The following is a 20,159-nucleotide window of genomic DNA, read 5'->3' on the forward strand; positions in this document are numbered from 1 at the left end:
AAACTGGGAATTTTTGGGGGAATAAACTGGGAATTTTTGGGAGAAAACCACGGGAATTTCAGGGGAAAAATGGGAATTAATTGGGATTTTGGGTGTGAAAATGGGGAAAAAATCGGAATTTCAGGGGAAAAACTTGCAAAATTTTGGGGGGAAATGGGGAGAAATTGGGAACTTGGGGGAAATCAGGAATTTTGGGGAAAAATGGGAAAAAATTGGGAATTTTGGGGGGAAAAAAATCAGGAATTGAGGAGGAAAATTGGGAAAAAATTGGGAATTTTAGGGGAGAGAATTTGGGAATTTTTTGGGGAAAAAAGGGAAGAAATTGGGAATTTTGAGGAGAAAAATGGGAATTTTTGGGGGGAATAAACTGGGAATTTTATGAGAATTTTTGCGAATTTTTGGGATTTTTTTGGGGAATTTTTGGGAATTTTGGGGTGTCTATCCCTGGAAGCAGACGGGCCCCAGGTGGATCACGGAATTCCGGGAATTTTTGGGAATTGCGGCCCCGTCCAGGCCCAGGTCCAGCAGCGGGAGCAGCTCCGGCCGCGCCCGGCCCAGCTCCAGCTCCAGGCGGCCTCCGGGGCTCTGGAAAAGAGGGAAAAAACGGGAATGAAAACCGGGAATTCTGCCCCAAAATCGGGAATAAATATCGGGAATTGTGGGTGGGAAATGGGGAATGAATATCGGGAATTGTGGGAGGGAATTTGGGAATAATGGGCAATAAATAGGGAATAAATATTGGGAATTATGGATGAGAAATTGGGAATAAATATTGGGAATTGTGGGTGGGAAATTGGGAATAAATATTGGGAATTGTGGGCGGGAAATTGGGAATAAATATTGGGAATTGTGGGGCAGAAATTGGGAATAATGGGCAGTAAATAGGGAATAAAAGTCAGGAATTGTGGATGGGAAATAGGGAATAAATATTGGGAATTGTGGATGGGAAATGGGGAATAAATATCGGGAATTTTAGATGGGAAATTGGGAATAAATATTGGGAATTGTGGGCGGGAAATTGGGAATAATGGGCAATAAATAGGGAATAAATATTGGGAATTATGGATGGGAAATTGGGAATAAATATCGGGAATTGTGGGCGGGAAATTGGGAATAAATATTGGGAATTATGGGCCAGAAATTGGGAATAAATATTGGGAATTTTAGATGGGAAATTGGGAATTATGGACTGGAAATTGGGAATAAACATTGGGAATTATGGATGGGAAATTGGGAATTTTGGGGTGGGAATTCCGGGAGCTTTTGGGATTCTGGGAATTTTGGGGATTTGGGAAAAGGGAATTTTGGGGTGGGAATTCCGGGAATTTTGGGGATTTGGGGCAATTTGGGAATTCAGGACGGCAATTCCAGGAATTTTGGGGGATTGGGAATTTGGGAATTTTTTTGAATTTTTGGGAATTTGGGACAAAGGGAATTTGGGGGGGGGGGTTGGGAATTTGGGGTGGGAATTTCAGGATCTTTTGGGGGGGATTTGGGAATTCCGGGGGATTTGGGAATTCAGGGAAAGGGAAATGGGGGTGGGAATTCTGGGAATTTTGGGGGTTTTGGGGGGATTTGGGGAATTTTGTGAATTCCAGGAATTCTGGGAATTTGGGGATTTCCGGGAATTCTGGGAATTCTGGGAATTTTGGGGTGAATTTGGGGATTTTAGAAAAGGGAAATTGGGGTGGGAATTTTGGGGATTTTGGTGAATTTTGGGGGATTTTGGGGTGAATTTGGGGAATTTTGGGGTGAGTTTGGGGATTTTAGAAAAGGGAAACTGGGGTGGGAATTCTGGGAATTCTGGGGGAATTTGGGAATTTCAGGAATTCCGGGAATTTTGGGAATTCTGGGAATTTCGGGAATTCTGGGAATTTTGGGGGAAATTTTAGGGTGAATTTGGGGATTTGAAAAAAGGGAAATGGGGGTGGGAATTCTGGGAATTTTGGGGGTTTTTGGGGGATTTAGGGAATTTTGTGAATTCCAGGGATTCTGGGGGGGGGTTGGGAATTTGGGGATTTGGGGTGGGAATTCTGGGGATTTTTTGGGGGGGATTTGGGAATTCTGGGGGATTTGGGAATTTGGGAAAAGGGAAATTGGGGTGGGGATTCTGGGAATTTTGGGGGGATTTGGGGAATTCTGGGAATTCCAGGAATTCTGGGGAGATTTGGGGATTTTGGGAATTCTGGGAATTTGGGGAATTTTGGGGAATTTTGGGGTAAATTTTGGGATTTGGAAAAAGGGAAATTGGGGTGGGAATTTTGGGATGTTGGTGAATTTTGGGGTGAATTTTGGGGTGAGTTTGGGGATTTAGGAAAAGGGAAATGGGGGTGGGAATTCTGGGGGAATTTGGGAATTTCGGGAATTCTGGGAATTTGGGGAATTTTGGGGTGAATTTTGGGGAAATTTTGGGTGAATTTTGGGGTAAATTTGGGGATTTGGGAAAAGGGAAATGGGGGTGGGAATTCTGGGAATTTTGGGGGTTTTGGGGGGATTTTGGGAATTTTGTGAATTCCAGGAATTCTGGGGGGATTCAGGAATTTCAGGAATTTCAGGAATTCCAGGAATTTTGGGAATTTTGGGAATTCCGGGCACTCCCACCCCGCATCCGTCGCGCAGCACCCGCACTCCGTCAGCGCCGAGCTCCTCCTCGTTGGCGCCCAGGAACCGCAGGGAAATCCGGGAATTTTGGGGTTTTTTCCCGGGATTTTGGGGATTTTGGGAATTGTGGGGGTTCATCCCGGGATTTTGGGGATTTTGGGGGGAATTTTGGGAATTTTGGGGGCAGGGCAGGGCCAGGCGCTGGCGGGCGGAGGCGCTGAGGAGCCGCAGGAACCCGAGCTGGACCCGGCCCAGGGAGCGGAAATCCGAGTCACGGTAACGGAACTGCGGGGAAAAATGGGGGAAAATGGGAAAATTTAGGGAAAAATGGGAATTTGTCCTGTGGGGGGGAATGGGGAAATTTTGGGAAAAAATGAGAATTTTTAGGGGGGGAATGGTGGGAAAAATGGGAATTTTTGGGGGGGAAATGGGGAGAAAAATGGGAATTTTGGGGATAAAAATTGGGAATTTTGGGGGGGTAAAAGGTGGGAATTTTGGGGGTAAAAAGTGGGAATTTTGGGGATAAAATCCAGGAATTTTTGGGGGTAAAATGCGGGAATTGGGGGTTCTGACCCTGCTGCCGTTGCTGAGCCAGAGCGGGGCCGGGTCCGGGAGCGGCACCTGCGGAAGGAAAATCAACAAAATTCCCAAAAATCCCAAAAATCCCAACATTCCCAGAATTGGGGAATTTTTCTGGATTTTTTTGAGAATTTTTGGGAGGTTTTAGACGATTTCTTGCAGATTTTTTTGGGAGATTTTTCTGGGAGAAAATGGGAATAAATTGGGAATTTTGGGGGAAAACCCAGGAATTCTGGGGGGAAAATGGGAATAAATTGGGAATTTTGAGGAGGAAAATGGGAATTTGGTGGGGGGAATAAAGTGGGAATTTGCAGGGATTTTGGGGGAATTTTGGGGAATTTTGGGGCTGTTTTGGGGGGAATTTTTGGAGGATTTTTCTTTGAATTTTCTGGAATTTTGGGGGATTTTTGGAGGGGGATTTTTAAAATTTATTTTCTGTAATTTGGGGAATTTTTTCTGGATTTTTGGGAGGATTTTGTGGGAATTTTTGGGAATTTTGGGGGAATTTTTCTGGAATTTTGGGGTGATTTGGGGTGGGGATTTTTTCTGGAATTTGGGGGAGGAATTTTCAGGTTTTTAAATTTTTCTGTATTTTTGGGAATATTTTTGAATTTTGGGGGGGATTTTTTTTGGTATGCCAGGAATTTTGGGGGATTTTTGGAGGAATTTTTTTTCTGGAATATTATGAATTTTCTGGGATTTTTGGGGGGATTTAATTTTAATTTCTGGAATTTTGGGATTTTTTGGGGAGCATTTTTCTGGATTTTTGGGAGTTTTTTTATTTTTAGGGGGATTTTTTAAAATTTTGGGAACTTTTGGGAATATTTTTAAAACTTTTTCTGTAATTTTGGTGCTTTTTCTGGATTTTGGGGGGATTATTTTGGTATTTCAGGAATTTTTGGGGGGAATCTTGGGAGATTTTTGGAGGATTTTTTCTGAATTTTTGGTGTATTTTTGGAAGTTTTTTGGAAGAATTTTTTAGTGGATTTTTGAGAGGATTTTTTTGGGGTCTTTTTTCGGTTTCTTTTTTAAATTTTATTTTCTGGACTGTTGTGAATTTTTCCGAATTTTGGGGGAATTTTTCTTTAATTTTGAGAATTTTGGGGGGATTTTTTTTTAAATTTTGGAATTTTTTCTTCACTTTTTGGGGGGTAATTTTTTGGCTATTTTGGGGAGATTTTTTTTATTTTTGGTGTAATTTTTGGTGTAATTTTTTTGGTTTTTTTTTAATTTCTGGAATGTGAATTTTTCTTAATTTTTGGGGGGATTTTTTTTGGAATTTTGTGGATTTTTGGGGGGATTTTGAGACAATTTTTTTAAAAGTTTGCAAATCTTGGGGGATTTTTTTTTAATTTTGAGATTTTTTTCTGCACTCTGGGGGCGATTTTTGGGTATTTTTTGGGGGGATTTTTTTTGGAATTTTGTGGATTTTGGGGGGAATTTTGAGATGATTTTTTTTTTAATTTTGCGAATTTTGGGGGTTTTTTTTAAATTGGGGTTTTTTTTTCTGGAATTTTTTGGGGGAATTTTTTTTGGAATTTTGTGGATTTTTTGGGCATTTTTTTTAAATTCTGGGAATTTTTTTCCTGTACTTTTTGGGATATTTTTGGGGGTATCCTTTAGGGGATGTTTTTTTTTTATTTTTGGGGTAATTTTTTTTGTTGTTGTTTTTTGTTTTTTTATTTTATTTTATTCTCTGGAATGTTGTGAATTCTTGGTGGAATTTTTTCTTTAATTTCTGAAATTTTGGGGTGAGGTTTTTTTTATCATTTTGGGAATTTTTTTTTCTGCACTTGTGGGAGGAATATTTTTTTTAATTTTGCGGATTTTTGGGTGGGAATTTTAAGACGATTTTTTTTTTTTTAAATTCCCCACAATTTCTCTAATTTTATTTCGAATTCCTCACCTCCTCCCTCTCGGGGAAGACGCAGCTCTCCCCGCCCGCCGTGAAATTGCAGAAAACCCTGAAGGAATCGCGGGCGCAGCCCTGGTTGGGATCGATCCAATATTCCCCTAAAAAATCACAAAAAAATTCAGAATTTTTGCCCAAAATGGCCGGAATTCAGCCCAAAGCGCGGAACGAACCATCGGGGAGCCGGGGGTGGGCATTCCCCTAAAAAACCACCACAAAAATTCAGAATTTTTGCCCAAAATGGCCGGAATTCAGCCCAAAAGCGCGGAACGAACCATCGGGGAGCCGGGGGGGGGGCATTCCCCTAAAAAAGCACCAAAAAAATTCGGAATTTTTGCCCAAACCCGCCGGAATTCAGCCCAAACCCGCCGGAACGAACCATCGGGGAGCTGGGGGGGGGGGGGCATTCCCCTAAAAAACCACCAAAAATTTCGGAATTTTTGCCCAAAATGGCCGGAACTCGGCCCTAAAGCGCGGAACGAACCATCGGGGAGCCAGGGGGGTGGGCATTCCCCTAAAAAACCCCCAAAAAATTCGGAATTTTTGCCCAAACCCGCGGAACGAACCATCGGGGAGCCGGGGAGGGGGGGCATTCCCCTAAAACACCACCACAAAAATTCAGAATTTTTGCCCAAACCCGCCGGAACTCGGCCGAAAAGCGCGGAACGAACCATCGGGGAGGCGGGGGTGGGCATTCCCCTAAAAAACCACCACAAAAATTCAGAATTTTTGCCCAAACCCGCCGGAACGAACCATCGGGGAGCCGGGGGGGGGGGGGGCATTCCCCTAAAAAAACACCAAAAAAATTCGGAATTTTTGCCCAATATGGCCGGAACGAACCATCGGCGAACTGGGGGGGGGGGGGGGGGTGTGGGCATTCCCCTAAAAAAACAACCAAAAAAAAATCGCAATTTTTGCCCAAAATGGCCGGAATCCAGCCCAAACCCGCCGGAACGAACCATCGGGGAGCCGGGGGTGGGCATTCCCCTAAAAAACCACCACAAAAATTCGGAATTTTTGCCCAAACCCGCCGGAACTCGGCCCAAGAGCGCGGAACGAACCATCGGGGAGCCGGGGGAGGGGTGGGCATTTCCATCGGGGAGCCGGGGGAGGGTGGGCATTCCCCTAAAAAACCACAAAAAAAATCGGAATTTTTGCCCAAACCCGCCGGAACTCGGCCCCAGAGCGCGGAACGAACCATCGGGGAGCCGGGGTGGGGCATTCCCCTAAAAAACCACCAAAAAAATTCAGAATTTTTGCCTAAACCCGCCGGAACGAACCATCGGGGAGCCGGGGGTGGGCATTCCCCTAAAAAACCACCACAAAAATTCGGAATTTTTGCCCAAAATGGCCGGAATTCAGCCCAAGAGCGCGGAACGAACCATCGGGGAGCCGGGGGTGGGCATTCCCCTAAAAAACCACCAAAAAAATTCGGAATTTTTGCCCAAACCCGCCGGAACGAACCATCGGGGAGCCGGGGAGGGGAGGCATTCCCCTAAAAAACCACCAAAAAAATTCGGAATTTTTGCCCAAAATGGCCGGAACTCGGCCCAAACCCGCGGAACGAACCATCGGGGAGCCGGGGGTGGGCATTCCCCTAAAAAACCACCAAAAAAAATGGGAATTTTTGCCCAAAATGGCCGGAACTCGGCCCAAACCCGCGGAACGAACCATCGGGGAGCCGGGGGTGGGCATTCCCCTAAAAAACCACCAAAAAATTCGGAATTTTTGCCCAAAATGGCCGGAACAAACCATCGGGGAGCCGGGGAGGGGGGGGCATTCCCCTAAAAAACCACCAAAAAAATTCGGAATTTTTGCCCAAACCCGCCGGAACTCGGCCCAAACCCGCGGAACGAACCATCGGGGAGCCGGGGGGGGGGCATTCCCCTAAAAAACCACCACAAAAATTCGGAATTTTTGCCCAAAATGGCCGGAATTCAGCCCAAAAGCGCGGAACGAACCATCGGGGAGGCGGGGGTGGGCATTCCCCTAAAAAACCACCAAAAAAATTCGGAATTTTTGCCCAAACCCGCCGGAACTCGGCCCAAACCCGCGGAACGAACCATCGGGGAGGCGGGGGTGCGCCATCCGCAGGTCGCGGCAGCTCCGGGCCGGGTGCTCCCGCGTTCCCGGGGGGCTCCGCAGCCGCTCCAGCTCCGCCCGCAGCGACTCCAGCGAGCCCAGCAGGGCCCCGGGATCTCCAAAATCCCCAAAATCCCCGAAATCCCCAAATTCGGGGGTTTCTCCCCATCCCAGGGAGCGTTTGGATTTCTTGGGGCTCCGCAGCGGCAGCGATTGGATGGACTCGCCCGGAGGGCCCTGAGAGTGGGGGGAAAATGGGGAAAATCAGCGCAAAATCGGGAAATTCTGGCACAAAACCGCACCCAAAATCCCAGCCAAAAATGCACCCCGATAATCTGACACCAAAACCACAAAAATCTGCCCAAAATCCAGCCCAAAATCCCAAAAATCTGACCCCAAAATCACAAAAATCCAGCCCAAAAATCTGACCCCAAAATCACAAAAATCTGCCCAAAAATCTGACACTAAAATCCCAAAAATCTGCCCAAAATCCAGCCCAAAATCCCAAAAAATATACCAAAAATCTGACCCAAAAATCCGACCCCAAAATCCACCCCAAAATTCCAAAAATCTGACCCCAAAATCACAAAAATGCAACCCAATAATCTGACCCCAAAATCACAAAAATTTGCCCAAAATCCACCCCAAAATCCCAAAAAGTATACCAAAAATCCGACCCAAAATCACAAAAATCTGCCCAAAATTCCACTCCAAATCCCAAAAATCCGATCCCAAAATCCCACCCAAAATCCGACCCAAAAATCTGCCTAAAATCCACCCCAAAATCACAAAAATCTGCCCAAAAAATCTGACCCCAAAATCCAGCCCAAAATCACAAAAATCTGCCCAAAAATCTGCCTCAAAATCCCAAAAATGCAACCCAAGAATCTGACCCCAAAATCACAAAAATCTGCCCAAAATCACAAAAATCTTTCAAAAACCCGATGTCAAAATCCTGAAATCCAACCCAAAAATCTGCCAAAATCCTGACACAAAAATCCGACCCAAAAACCAGCCTAAAATCCACCCTAAAATCCCAAAAATCCAACCCAAAAGTCTGACCCCAAAATCCCAAAAATCTGCACAAAACCGCAAGCCCAAAATCCCAAAATCCCACCCAAAAATCTGCCAAAATTCTGACCCAAAACCCCTAAAAATCTGACCCAAAAACCGGCCCAAAATCCACCCTAAAATCCCAAAAATCTGCTCCAACAAATCCATTCAAAAATCCCAAAAATCCACCCCAAAAATCTGGAAAATCCACCTAAAATCCATCCCAAAATCCCGAAAATCTGACCCAAAAATCTGCCTAAAATCAACCCTAAAATCACGAATAATCGATCCAAAAAGTGACTCAAAAATCTGACCCAAAATCCTAAAAATCCAACCCAAAAATCTGACCCAAAATTCCACCCTAAAATCCCAAAAATTTGACCCAAAAAATCCACTCAAAAATCCCGAAAATCCATCCCAAAAATCCATCCCAAAATCCCTAAAATCCACCCTAAAATCCCAAAAATCTGCCCCAAAAAATCCATTCAAAAATCCCCAAAATCCGACCCAAAACTCCAAAAATCTGATAAAAAATCCCCAAATTCGGGGAGTTGGGGGATTTTTTTTGGGCTTTGGAGGAGGAGAGCAAAAACGTTGAACATAAATCACAAAATTTGACCCAAAAATCCCAAATCCCACCCAAAATCCCACCCAAAAATCCGCCAAAATTCTGACCCAAAAATCTGGAAAATCCACCTGAAATCCACCTCAAAATCCCAAAAATCTGCCCCAAAAATCTGCCTAAAGTCCCAAAATCGGATTAATAATCGCAAAAATCCAACCCAAAAATGTGACCCCAAAATCACAAAAATCCAACCCAAAAATCCCACCAAAAATGCCCCAAATCCGAAACCCCAAAACCCCCCAATTTGCCCCCAAAATTCCAAATGCCCCCAAACCCCAAATCCCCTCCAATTTTCCCCCAAATCCCCCAAAATCCCCCCAAAATCCCAAAAAAACCCCAAAATCCCCAAATTTCCCCAAAATTCCCCAAATCACAAATTCTCCAAACCCCCAAAACCCCCAATTCCCAAAATCCCCAAATCATCCCCAAAATCCCAAATCCCCCAAAACCCCAAATTTTCCCAAAAAACCCCAAATTTTCCCAAATCCCCCAAAATTCCAAATCCCCCAAAACCCCAAATTTTCCCAAAAACCCCAAATTTCCCCAAAATCCCCCCAAATCCCAAATTCTCCCAAACCCCAAAAACCCCAACTCCCAAAATCCCCAAATCACCCCAAATTTTCCCAAAAAACCCCCAAATTTGCGCCAAATCCCTCCAAAATATCCCAAAACCCCAAAATCCCCCCCAAAATTCCTAATCCCCCAAAACCCCAAATCCCCAAATTTCCCCAAATTTCCCCCAAAACCTCCAAATCCCAAATTCTCCCAAATCACCCAAAATCCCCAAATTTCCCGCAAAAGCTCCAAAACCCCCAAATTGCCCCCAAAATTCCAAATCCTCCCAAAACCCCAAATTTCCCCCAAAACCTCAAATTTCCCCAAATCCCCCCAAAATCTCCCAAAAACCCAAAATCCCCCCAAAATTCCAAATCCCCCCAAACCCCAAATCCCCAAATTTCCCCAAAATCCCCAAATCCCCCCAAACTTCCCCAAATTTCCCCCAAACCCCAAAAACCCCAATTCCCAAAATCCCCAAATAGCCCAAACCCCCAAATTTTCCCAAAAACCCCAAATTTGCCCCAAATCCCCAAATTGCCCCCAAGATTCCAAATCCTCCCAAAACCCAAATTTTCCCCAAAAACCCCAAATTTGCCCCAAATCCCCCCAAAATTCCAAATCCCCCCAAACCCCAAATCCCCAAATTTCCCCAAAACCCCAAAACCCCAATTCCCAAAATCCCCAATCACCCCAAATTTCCCCAAAACCCCCCGAAACCCCAAATCCCAAATTCTCCCAAACCCCCAAAACCCCCAATTCCCAAAATCCCCAAATCATCCCCAAAATCCCAAATCCCCCAAACCCCCAATTTTCCCAAAAAACCCCAAATTTGCCTCACCCCCCCCAAAATCCCAAACCCCCCAAATCCCCCAAAATTCTAAATCCCAAATTCTCCCAAACCCCAAAAACCCCAAATTTGCCCCAAATCCCCCCAAAATCCCAAACCCCAAAATTCCAAATCTCCCCAAACCCCAAATCCCCAAATTTCCCCAAACCTCCCCAAAAACCTCCAAATCCCAAATTCTCCCAAACCCCAAAACCCCCAATTCCCAAAATCCCCAAATCACCCCCAAAATTCCAAATCCCCCAAACCCCCAAATTGCCCCAAAAACCCAAAATCCCAAACCCGCCAAATCCCCCCAAAATTCCAAATCCCCCCAAACCCCAAAAAACCCAAATTCCCCAAATCCCCAAATTTCCCCAAACACCCCAAACCTCAAATCTACTCCAAAATCTCCCAAATCCCCCCAAAACCCCAAACCCCCAAAATTCCAAATCCCCCCAAACCCCAAAAAACCCCAAACCCCCCAAAATCCCCAAATTTCCCCAAAACCCTCCAAAACCCCAAACCCCAAAATCACCCCAAAATGCCCCAAAATCACCCCAAAATGCCCCAAATCCAAAACCCCAAAAACCCCAAATCCCCCCAAAATTCCAAATCCCCCAAAACCCCAAAAAACCCCAAATCCCCCAAATTTCCCCAAAAACCCCCAAAATCCCCAATTCCCAAAATCCCCAAATCACCCCCAAAATTCCAAATCTCCCAAACCCCAAATTTTCCCAAAAAGCCCCAAATTTCCCCAAATCCCCTAATTCCCAAACCCCCAAAATCCCCCCAAAATTCCAAATCCCCCCCAAACCCCCAAAACCCCAATTCCCAAATTTCCCCAATTCGCCCCCAAAATCCCAAATCACCCCAAATTTTCCCAAAAAACTCCAAATTTGCACCAAATCCCCCCAAAATCTCCCAAAATCCCAAACCCCCAAACCCCCAAAATCCCCCCAAAATTCCCAAAATCCCCCCAAATTTCCCCAAAAAACCCCAAAACCCCAAAAAGCCCAAATTTGCCCCAAATCGCCCCCAAAACCCCAAACCCCCAAACCCCAAATTTTCCCAAAAAACCCCAAATGTGCCCCAAAACCCCAAACCCCCAAAATCCCCAAATCCCCCAAACCCCCAAATTTTCCCAAATTACCCCAAATTTTCCCAAAAAACCCCAAATGTGCCCCAAAACCCCAAACCCCCAAACTCCCAATTTTTCCCCCAAAACCCCAAATTTTCCCAAAAAACCCCAAATTTTCCCAAATTTCCCCGAATTTTCCCCAATCTCACGGGGTGTCCGGGGGGCCCGGGCGGCCCCCGCTGCCCTTTGGGTCCCGCTTGGCCCTGGGGGAAAATCGGGGAAAATTGGGGAATTTGGGCAAATTTGGGGTTTCGGGGCAAATTTTGGGGTTTGGGGGAAAATTTGTGGGATTTTGGGGGGAATGTTTGAGATTTTGGGGGAAAATTTGTGGGAATTTGGGGAAAGTTTGTGAGAAAAGTTTGTGGGAATTTGGGGTAAATGTTTGGGATTTTGGGGATAATTTGTGGGAATTTGGGAGAAAATTTGGGGAAAATTTGGGGAAAATTTGTGGGATTTTGGGGGCAAAATTTGGGATTTTTGGGGAAAATTTTGGGATTTTGGGGGAAAATTTGGGGATAATTTGTGGGATTTTGGGGAAAAATTTGTGGGATTTTGGGGTAAATTTGTGGGAATTTGGGAGAAAATTTGGGGGAAAATTTGTGGGAATTTGGGGGAAAATTTGTGGGAATTTGGGAGAAATGTTTGAGATTTTGGGGGAAAATTTGTGGGATTTTGGGGGAAAATTTTGGGGAAATTCGGGGATAACTTGTGGGATTTTGGGGGAAATGTTTGGATTTTGGGAGAAATTTGTGGGAATTTGGGGATAATTTGTGGGAATTTGGGAGAAATATTTGAGATTTTGGGGAAAAATTTGTGGGAATTGGGAGAAAATTTGGGGGAAAATTTGGGGATGATTTGGGGGAAAATTTGGGGGATAATTTGTGGGATTTGGGAGAAATATTTGAGATTTTGGGGGAAAATTTGTGGGAATTTGGGAGAAATGTTTGGGATTTTGGGGAAAATTTGGGGGATAATTTGTGGGAATTTGGGAGAAATGTTTGAGATTTTGGGGAAAAATTTGTGGGGTTTTGGGGGGAAGTTTTGGGGTAAATTTGTGCAATCTTGGGGGCAAAATTTGGGGATTTTGGGGTCAATTTTGAGGGATTTTGGGCAAAATTGGTGGAAATTTGGGGGAAATGTTTGGATTTTAGGGATAATTTGGGGTTCTGGGGGAAACGTTTGTGGGATTTTGGGGAAAATTTGTGCGAAAAGTTTGTGGGAATTTGGGAGAAATGTTTGGGATTTTGGGGGAAAAGTTTGTGGGAATTTGGGGATAATTTGTGGGATTTGGGGGAAAAATTTGGGGGAATTTGGGAGAAATGTTTGGGATTTTGGGGAGAAGTTTTGGGGAGGGGTCTCAGGTGGATTTTGGGGTAATTTTTGGGGTAAATTTTGGGGTAATTTTGGGGGATTTTGGGTTTTTTCTCACCATGGCTCCTTTGGCTCCTTTGGGCCCGGCCGGACCCTGCGGGAAACAAACGGGGAGGGGTCAAAAAAAATCCCAAAATTTGGGGATTTTGGGAAATTTGGGGGAATTTGGGAATGGGGAAATTGGGGAAGGGAATTTTTGGGATTTTTGGGGAATTTTGGGAAAGGAAATTCGGGGATTTTGGGAGGAAATTTTGGGATTTTTGGGAGGGAATTTTGGGATTCCAGGGGATTTTGGAGAAGGAATTTGGGAAATTTGGGAAGGGGGAATTTTGGGGGAATTTTGGGAAGGGGAATTCTGGGATTTGGGAGATTTTGGGGAATTTTTGGAAGGAGGAATTTGGGGAATGCGGGGAGGGGGATTTGGGGTGGGGAATTTCGGGATTTTTGGGAATTTTGGGGAAGGAATTTGGAGAAGGAATTTGGGGAGAGAAATTTTGGGAATTTTGAGATTTTGGGGAGAGAAATGTTGGGAACTTTGGGGAAGGAAATTTTTGGGAATTTTGGGATGGAATTTTGGGGATTTTGGGAAGGGAATTTTTGGGATTTGGGGAGGGAAATTTAGAGGATTTTGGGGAAGGGAATTTTTGGGATTTTTGGGCTGGAATTTTGGGGATTTGGGGAAGGGAATTTTTGGGAATTTTGGGATGGAATTTTGGGGATTTGGGGAAGGGAATTTTGGGGGGGAATTTTGGGGATTTGGGGAAGGGAATTTTGGGGATTTTTGGGATGGAATTTTGGGAATTTGGGGAAGGGAATTTTTGGGATGGAATTTTGGGAAGGAATTTTGGGGAGAGGATTTTGGGGAATTTTAGGATTTTGGGAATTTGGGGAGGGAATTTTGGGGATTTTGGGGAAGGGAATTTTTGGGAATTTTGGGATGGAATTTTGGGGATTTTTGGGATGGAATTTTGGGATTTTGGGGAAGGGATTTTGGGGATTTTGGGGATTTTTGGGCTGGAATTTTTGGGCTGAAATTTTGGGAATTTTGGAGATTTGGGGGAAGGGATTTTGGGAGAGAAATTTTGGGGATTTTTGGGATTTTTGGGCTGGAATTTTGGGGATTTGGGGAAGGGATTTTTGGGGATTTTTGGGCTGGAATTTTTGGGCTGAAATGTTGGGATTTTGGTGCTCACGGGGTGTCCGGGGGGTCCCGTTGGTCCCAAGGCTCCGGCGGCTCCGGGGATCCCCTGGAAAATTTGGATAAAACCCCCAAAAATTCACCCACCCAAAATCCCCCCAAAATCCCCCAAAATCCCCTTTTATCAAAACCCCCAACTCCTTCCCCAAATATTCAATTTTTACACCCAAAAATCCCTTTTTTTTCCCCTAAAAATCCCATTTTTTCCCTCCCAAACCTCCCCAAAAACCTCATTTCTCCACAAATCCCATTTTTCCAAAAAACCCCATTTTTCCCCCCAAAGTCCTTTCCCCAAATCCCTTTTTCCCCCCAAAATTCCCATTTTTTCCCCATTTTTCTCCCCATTTTCACCCAGAATTTCCAGTTTTCCAACCCAAAAATTCCCATTTTTTCCCAAAATTCCCATTCTCCCCAAAAAAATCCCTTTTTTCCCAAAATTCCCATTTCCCCCCCATTTTTCCTCTTTTTTTCCCCATTTTCCCCCAAATTACCCATTAAAAAAATTCCCCAATTTTCCCCCATTTTCCCCTCATTTTCCCCTCATTTTTCCCCCAAAATTTCCATTTTTCACCCCATTTTTTGCTCTAATCCTGCCCCCCTTGATCCCAGCATTCCTGGGTTCAGTTTTTCCCCATTTTTCCCCGAAAAATTTCTTTTTTTTTTTCTCATTTTTGCCCAAAATCCCGATTTTTCACCCCAAAATTCCCCATTTTTTTTTCTCTCACCCAAGTTCCCCTTACTCCCAGCACTCCCGGCTGCCATTTTCCCTCCAAAATCCCCATTTTTAACCCAATTTTCCCCATTTTTTTTCACAATAATTCCCATTTTACCCCATTTTTGCCCAAAATCCCGATTTTTCACCCCCATTTTCTCACTCACCGTGTCCCCCTTGCTCCCAGCACTCCCGGTTCCATTTCTTCCCCATTTTCCCCCAAAATCCCCATTTTTAACCCAATTTTTTCCCATTTTTTCCCCAAAATCCCCATTTTTCCCCATTTTTGCCCAAAATCCCGGTTTTTCCCCCCATTTTCTCGCTCACCGTGTCCCCCTTGGCGCCGCTGTTCCCGGGTTCCCGGGCCGGCCCCGCTCCCCTTTGTCCCCCCAAAATTCCCATTTTTTCTCCATTTTTCCCCATTTTTTCACTATAAATCCCATTTTTTCCCCATTTTTCCCAAAATCCCGGTTTTTCCCCCATTTTTTCTCTCACCGTGTCCCCTTGGCCCCGGTTGTCCCGGGGTTCCCGGGCCGGCCCCGCTCCCCTTTGTCCCCCCAAAATCCCCAATTTTAACCCAATTTTCCCCGGTTTTTTTACAATAATTCACATTTTTTAACAATTTTTGCCCAAATTCGCAGGTTTTCCCCCCATTTTCTGGCTCTCTCACCGTGTCCCCCTTGGCCCCGCTGTTCCCGGGGTTCCCGGGCCGGCCCCGCTCCCCTTTGTCCCCTCAAAATCCCCATTTTTAACCCAATTTTTTCCCATTTTTTTCCCAATAACTCCCAATTTTTTCCCATTTTTTCCCAAAATCCCGATTTTTCACCCCAAAATTCCCTATTTTTTTTCTCTCACTCAAGTCCCCCTTGCTCCCAGCACTCCTGGCTGGTCCCGGTGCCATTTTCCCCCCAAATATCCCATTTTTAACCCAAATTTTCCTGGTTTTTTTCCCTCAAAATTCACATTTTTTAACAATTTTTTCCCAAAATCCCGATTTTTCACCCCCATTTTCTCACTCACCGTGTCCCCCTTGGGCCCAGTGGTCCCGGTTCCATTTCTTCGCCATTTTCCCCCCAAAATCCCCAATTTTAACCCAATTTTCCCCATTTTTTTTCCCCATAATTCCCATTTTTTCCCCATTTTTGCCCAAAATCCCGATTTTTCCCCCATTTTGTCTCTCACCGTGTCCCCCTTGGCGCCGCTGTTCCCGGGGTTCCCGGGCCGGCCCCGCTCCCCTTTGTCCCCCCAAAATCCCCATTTTTAACCCAATTTTCCCCATTTTTTTCCCCATAATTCCCAATTTTTCCCCATTTTTTCCCAAAATCCCGATTTTTCCCCCCATTTTCTCTCTCACCGTGTCCCCCTTGGGCCCGGTTGTCCCGGGGTTCCCGGGCCGGCCCCGCTCCCCTTTGTCCCCCAAAATCCCCATTTTTAACCCAATTTTCCCCGTTTTTTTCCCCAATAACTCCCAATTTTTTCCCATTTTTTCCCAAAATCCGGATTTTTCACCCCAAAATTCCCTATTTTTTTTCTCTCACCCAAGTCCCCCTTGCTCCAAGCACTCCTGGCTGGTCCCGGTGCCCTTTTCCCCCCAAAATCCCCATTTTTAACCCATTTTTAACCCAATTTTTCCCAATTTTTTCCCCAATAATTCCCAATTTTTTCCCCATTTTTGCCCAAAATCTCGATTTTTCACCCCAAAATTCCCCAGTTTTTTTCTCTCATCGTGTCCCCCTTGCTCCCAGCACTCCCGGTTCCATTTTCCCCCCAAAATCCCCATTTTTAACCCAATTTTTCCCCAATTTTTTCCCATTTTTCCCCATAATTCCCAATTTTTCCCCATTTTTCCCAAAATCCCGGTTTTTCCCCCCATTTTCTCGCTCTCTCACCGTGTCCCCCTTGCTCCCAGCACTCCCGGTTCCATTTTCCCCCCAAAATCCCCATTTTTAACCCAATTTTAACCCAATTTTCCCCATTTTTTTCCCAATAATTCCCATTTTTTCCCCATTTTTCCCAAAATCCCGGTTTTTCCCCCCATTTTCTGGCTCACCGTGTCCCCCTTGGCGCCGCTGTTCCCGGGGTTCCCGGGCCGGCCCCGCTCCCCTTTGTCCCCCAAAATCCCCATTTTTAACCCAATTTTCCCCATTTTTTTCCCAATAATTCCCAATTTTTCCCCATTTTTGCCCAAAATCTCGATTTTTCACCCCAAAATTCCCCATTTTTTTTCTCTCACCCAAGTCCCCCTTGCTCCCAGCACTCCCGGTTCCATTTCTTCCCCATTTTCCCCCCAAAATCCCCATTTTTAACCCAATTTTAACCCAATTTTTTCCCATTTTTTCCCCATAATTCCCATTTTTTCCCCATTTTTTCCCAAAATCCCGATTTTTCACCCCAAAATTCCCCATTTTTTTCTCTCACCGTGTCCCCCTTGCTCCCGGCACTCCTGGCCGGCCACGCTCCCCATTTTCCCCCCAAAATCCCCATTTTTAACCCAATTTTAACCCAATTTTCCCCGTTTTTTTTACAATAATTCACATTTTTTAGCAATTTTTGCCCAAAATCCCGGTTTTTCACCCCATTTTTCCACTCACTGTGTCCCCCTTGGCCCCGGTTGTCCCGGGGTTCCCGGGCCGGCCCCGCTCCCCTTTGTCCCCCCAAAATCCCCATTTTTAACCCATTTTTTCCCCAAAATTCCCATTTTTTCCCCATTTTTCCCAAAATCCCGGTTTTTCCCCCCATTTTCTCTCTCACCGTGTCCCCCTTGGCCCCGCTGTTCCCGGGGTTCCCGGGCCGGCCCCGCTCCCCTTTGTCCCCCCAAAATCCCCATTTTTAACCCATTTTTAACCCAATTTTCCCCATTTTTTCCCCAATAATTCCCATTTTTTTCCCCATTTTTTCCCAAAATCCCGGTTTTTCCCCCATTTTTCCACTCACCGTGTCCCCCTTGGCCCCGCTGTTCCCGGGGTTCCCGGGCCGGCCCCGCTCCCCTTTGTCCCCCCAAAATCCCCATTTTTAACCCAATTTTCCCCATTTTTTTTCCCAATAATTCCCAATTTTTCCCCATTTTTCCCAAAATCCCGGTTTTTTCCCCCGTTTTCTCGCTCACCGCGTCCCCCTTGGCCCCGCTGTTCCCGGGGTTCCCGGGCCGGCCCCGCTCCCCTTTGTCCCCCCAAAATCCCCATTTTTAACCCAATTTTAACCCATTTTTTTTTCCAAAAATTCCATTTTTTCCCCATTTTTCCCAAAATCCCGGTTTTTCCCCCCATTTTTCTCTCACCGTGTCCCCCTTGGCTCCGCTGTTCCCGGGGTTCCCGGGCCGGCCCCGCTCCCCTTTGTCCCCCCCAAATCCCCATTTTTAACCCAATTTTCCCCATTTTTTTCCCAATAATTCCCATTTTTTTCCCGATTTTTTCCCAAAATCCCGGTTTTTCACCCCAAAATTCCCCATTTTTTCTCTCACCGTGTCCCCCTTGGGGCCGCTGTTCCCGGGGTTCCCGGGCCGGCCCCGCTCCCCTTTGTCCCCCAAAATCCCCATTTTTAACCCAATTTTCCCCATTTTTTTCCCATTTTTCCCCCATAAATCCCAATTTTTTCCCCATTTTTTCCCAAAATCCCGATTTTTCACCCCAAAATTCCCCATGTTTTTGCTCTCACCGTGTCCCCCTTGGGCCCGGTTGTCCCGGGGTTCCCGGGCCGGCCCCGCTCCCCTTTGTCCCCCGGCTCCCCGGGCGGCCCCAGCAGCCCCAGCAGCCCCGGGTGGCCCTGAAATGGGGCAAAAAATGGAGATTTTGGGCAAATTCCAAATTTTGGGGGGAAAAATTGGGAATTTTTTGGGGAAAAATAGGGAATTTTGGGGAAAAAAGGGAAATTTTGAGAGAAAAAGGGAAATTTTGGGGGAAGGAGAGGATGATTTATTGAGGTGGGAAAAGCCAAAATTTTGGGGGAAAAACCGGGATTTTGGGCAAATTTGGGAATTTTTGGGGGAAAAATTGGGAATTTTGGGAGGAAAAAGGGAAATTTTGGGGGAAAGGGAAAATGATTTATTGGGGTGGGAAAAGGCAAAATTTTTGGGCAAAACCCCCAAATTTTGGGGAATTTTGGGGGGAAAATTTGGGAATTTTGGGGGGAAAATTTGGGGAAAAATTGGGAATTTCTTGGGGAAAAAATTGGGAATTTTGGGGGAAGGGGAAGGGATTTATTGGGGTGGGAAAAGGCAAAATTTTTGGGCAAAACCCCCAAATTTTGGGGAATTTTGGGGGGAAAAATTAGGAATTTGGGGAAAAATTGGGAATTTCTTGGGGAAAAGTTGGGAATTTATTGGGGAAAAATTGGGAATTTCTTGGGGAAAATTTTGGAATTTATTGGGGAAAAATTGGGATTTTTTTGGGAAAAAATTGGGAATTTATTGGGGAAAAATTGGGATTTTATTGGGGAAAAATTGGGAATTTCTTGGGGAAAAATGTGGAATTTCTTGGGGAAAAATTGGGAATTTATTGGGGAAAAATTTGGAATTTATTGGGGGAAAAATTGGGAATTTATTGGGAAAATATTGGGAATTTTTGGGGAAAAATGGGGAATTTTTGGGAAAATATTGGGGAAAAATTGGGAATTTTTGGGAAAATATTGGGGAAAAATTGGGAATTTTTTGGGGAAAATTTCGGGAATTTATTGGGGAAAATTTCGGGAATTTATTGGGGAAAAATTGGGAATTTCTTGGGGAAAAATTGGGAATTTATTGGGGAAAAATTGGGAATTTCTTGGGGAAAAATTTGGAATTTATTGGGGAAAAATTGGGAATTTTAAGGGGAAAATTTGGGAATTTTTGGGATAAAAATTGGGAATTTTGGGGGATTTTTGGTGATTTTCAATTTTTGAGGGATTTTTGGGGGAGTTTAGAGGAGATTTTTGGGGATATTTGGGGATTTTTAGGGGGGATTTTTTGGCTTTTTGGGGAAATTTTTTGGGATTTGAGAGGGGATTTTTGGGGGCTTTTTTGGGGTTTTTTTGGAATTTTTTGGGTGAATTTTTGGGGTTTTAGGGGAGATTTTTGGGGGGATTTTTGGGGATTTTTTTGGAATTTTTTGGTGGATTTTTGGGGTATTTTGGGGGGCATTTTTGGGGATTTTTTTGGAATTTTTTGGGTGGAATTTTTGGGGTTTTAGGGGAGATTTTTGGGGGCATTTTTGGGGATTTTTTTGGAATTTTTTGGGTGAATTTTTGGGGTTTTAGGGGAGATTTTTGGGGGCATTTTTGGGGTTTTTTTGGAATTTTTTGGGGGAATTTTGGGTTTTAGGGGAGATTTTCAGGGGGATATTTGAGGTTTTTAGGGATTTTTGGGGTGAATTCTGGGGGATTTTTGGTGATTTCTTTTGGGATTTTTTTGGGATTTTGGTGATTTTCAATTTTTGAGGGATTTTTTTGTGATTTTTTGGGTGGTTTTGGGGGAGAATTTGGGGGATATTTGGGATTTTTGGGGTGAATTCTGGGGAATTTTTAGGGATTTT

The 20,159-nt window shown here is 44.8% G+C and overlaps 1 protein-coding gene across 1 annotated transcript; it reads right to left on the reverse strand.

The window, feature by feature from the left end:
• Nucleotides 1-234: 234 nt before the first annotated feature.
• Nucleotides 235-18,417, reverse strand: LOC135441672 (collagen alpha-2(XI) chain-like; the record flags this gene model as incomplete). The annotated part of the gene is made up of 7 exons (XM_064701221.1): nt 235-585; nt 2,602-2,886; nt 3,175-3,222; nt 5,087-5,193; nt 7,156-7,411; nt 12,804-12,839; nt 18,310-18,417. Coding segments are annotated over 7 exons (987 nt in total), but the record flags the coding sequence as incomplete, so codon positions are not given.
• Between the last annotated feature and the right edge of the window lie 1,742 nt (nt 18,418-20,159).

This window comes from Zonotrichia leucophrys, unplaced genomic scaffold (genome assembly GCF_028769735.1).
Source record: "Zonotrichia leucophrys gambelii isolate GWCS_2022_RI unplaced genomic scaffold, RI_Zleu_2.0 Scaffold_414_44824, whole genome shotgun sequence".
In the NCBI taxonomy this organism is placed as follows: Eukaryota; Metazoa; Chordata; class Aves; order Passeriformes; family Passerellidae; genus Zonotrichia; species Zonotrichia leucophrys.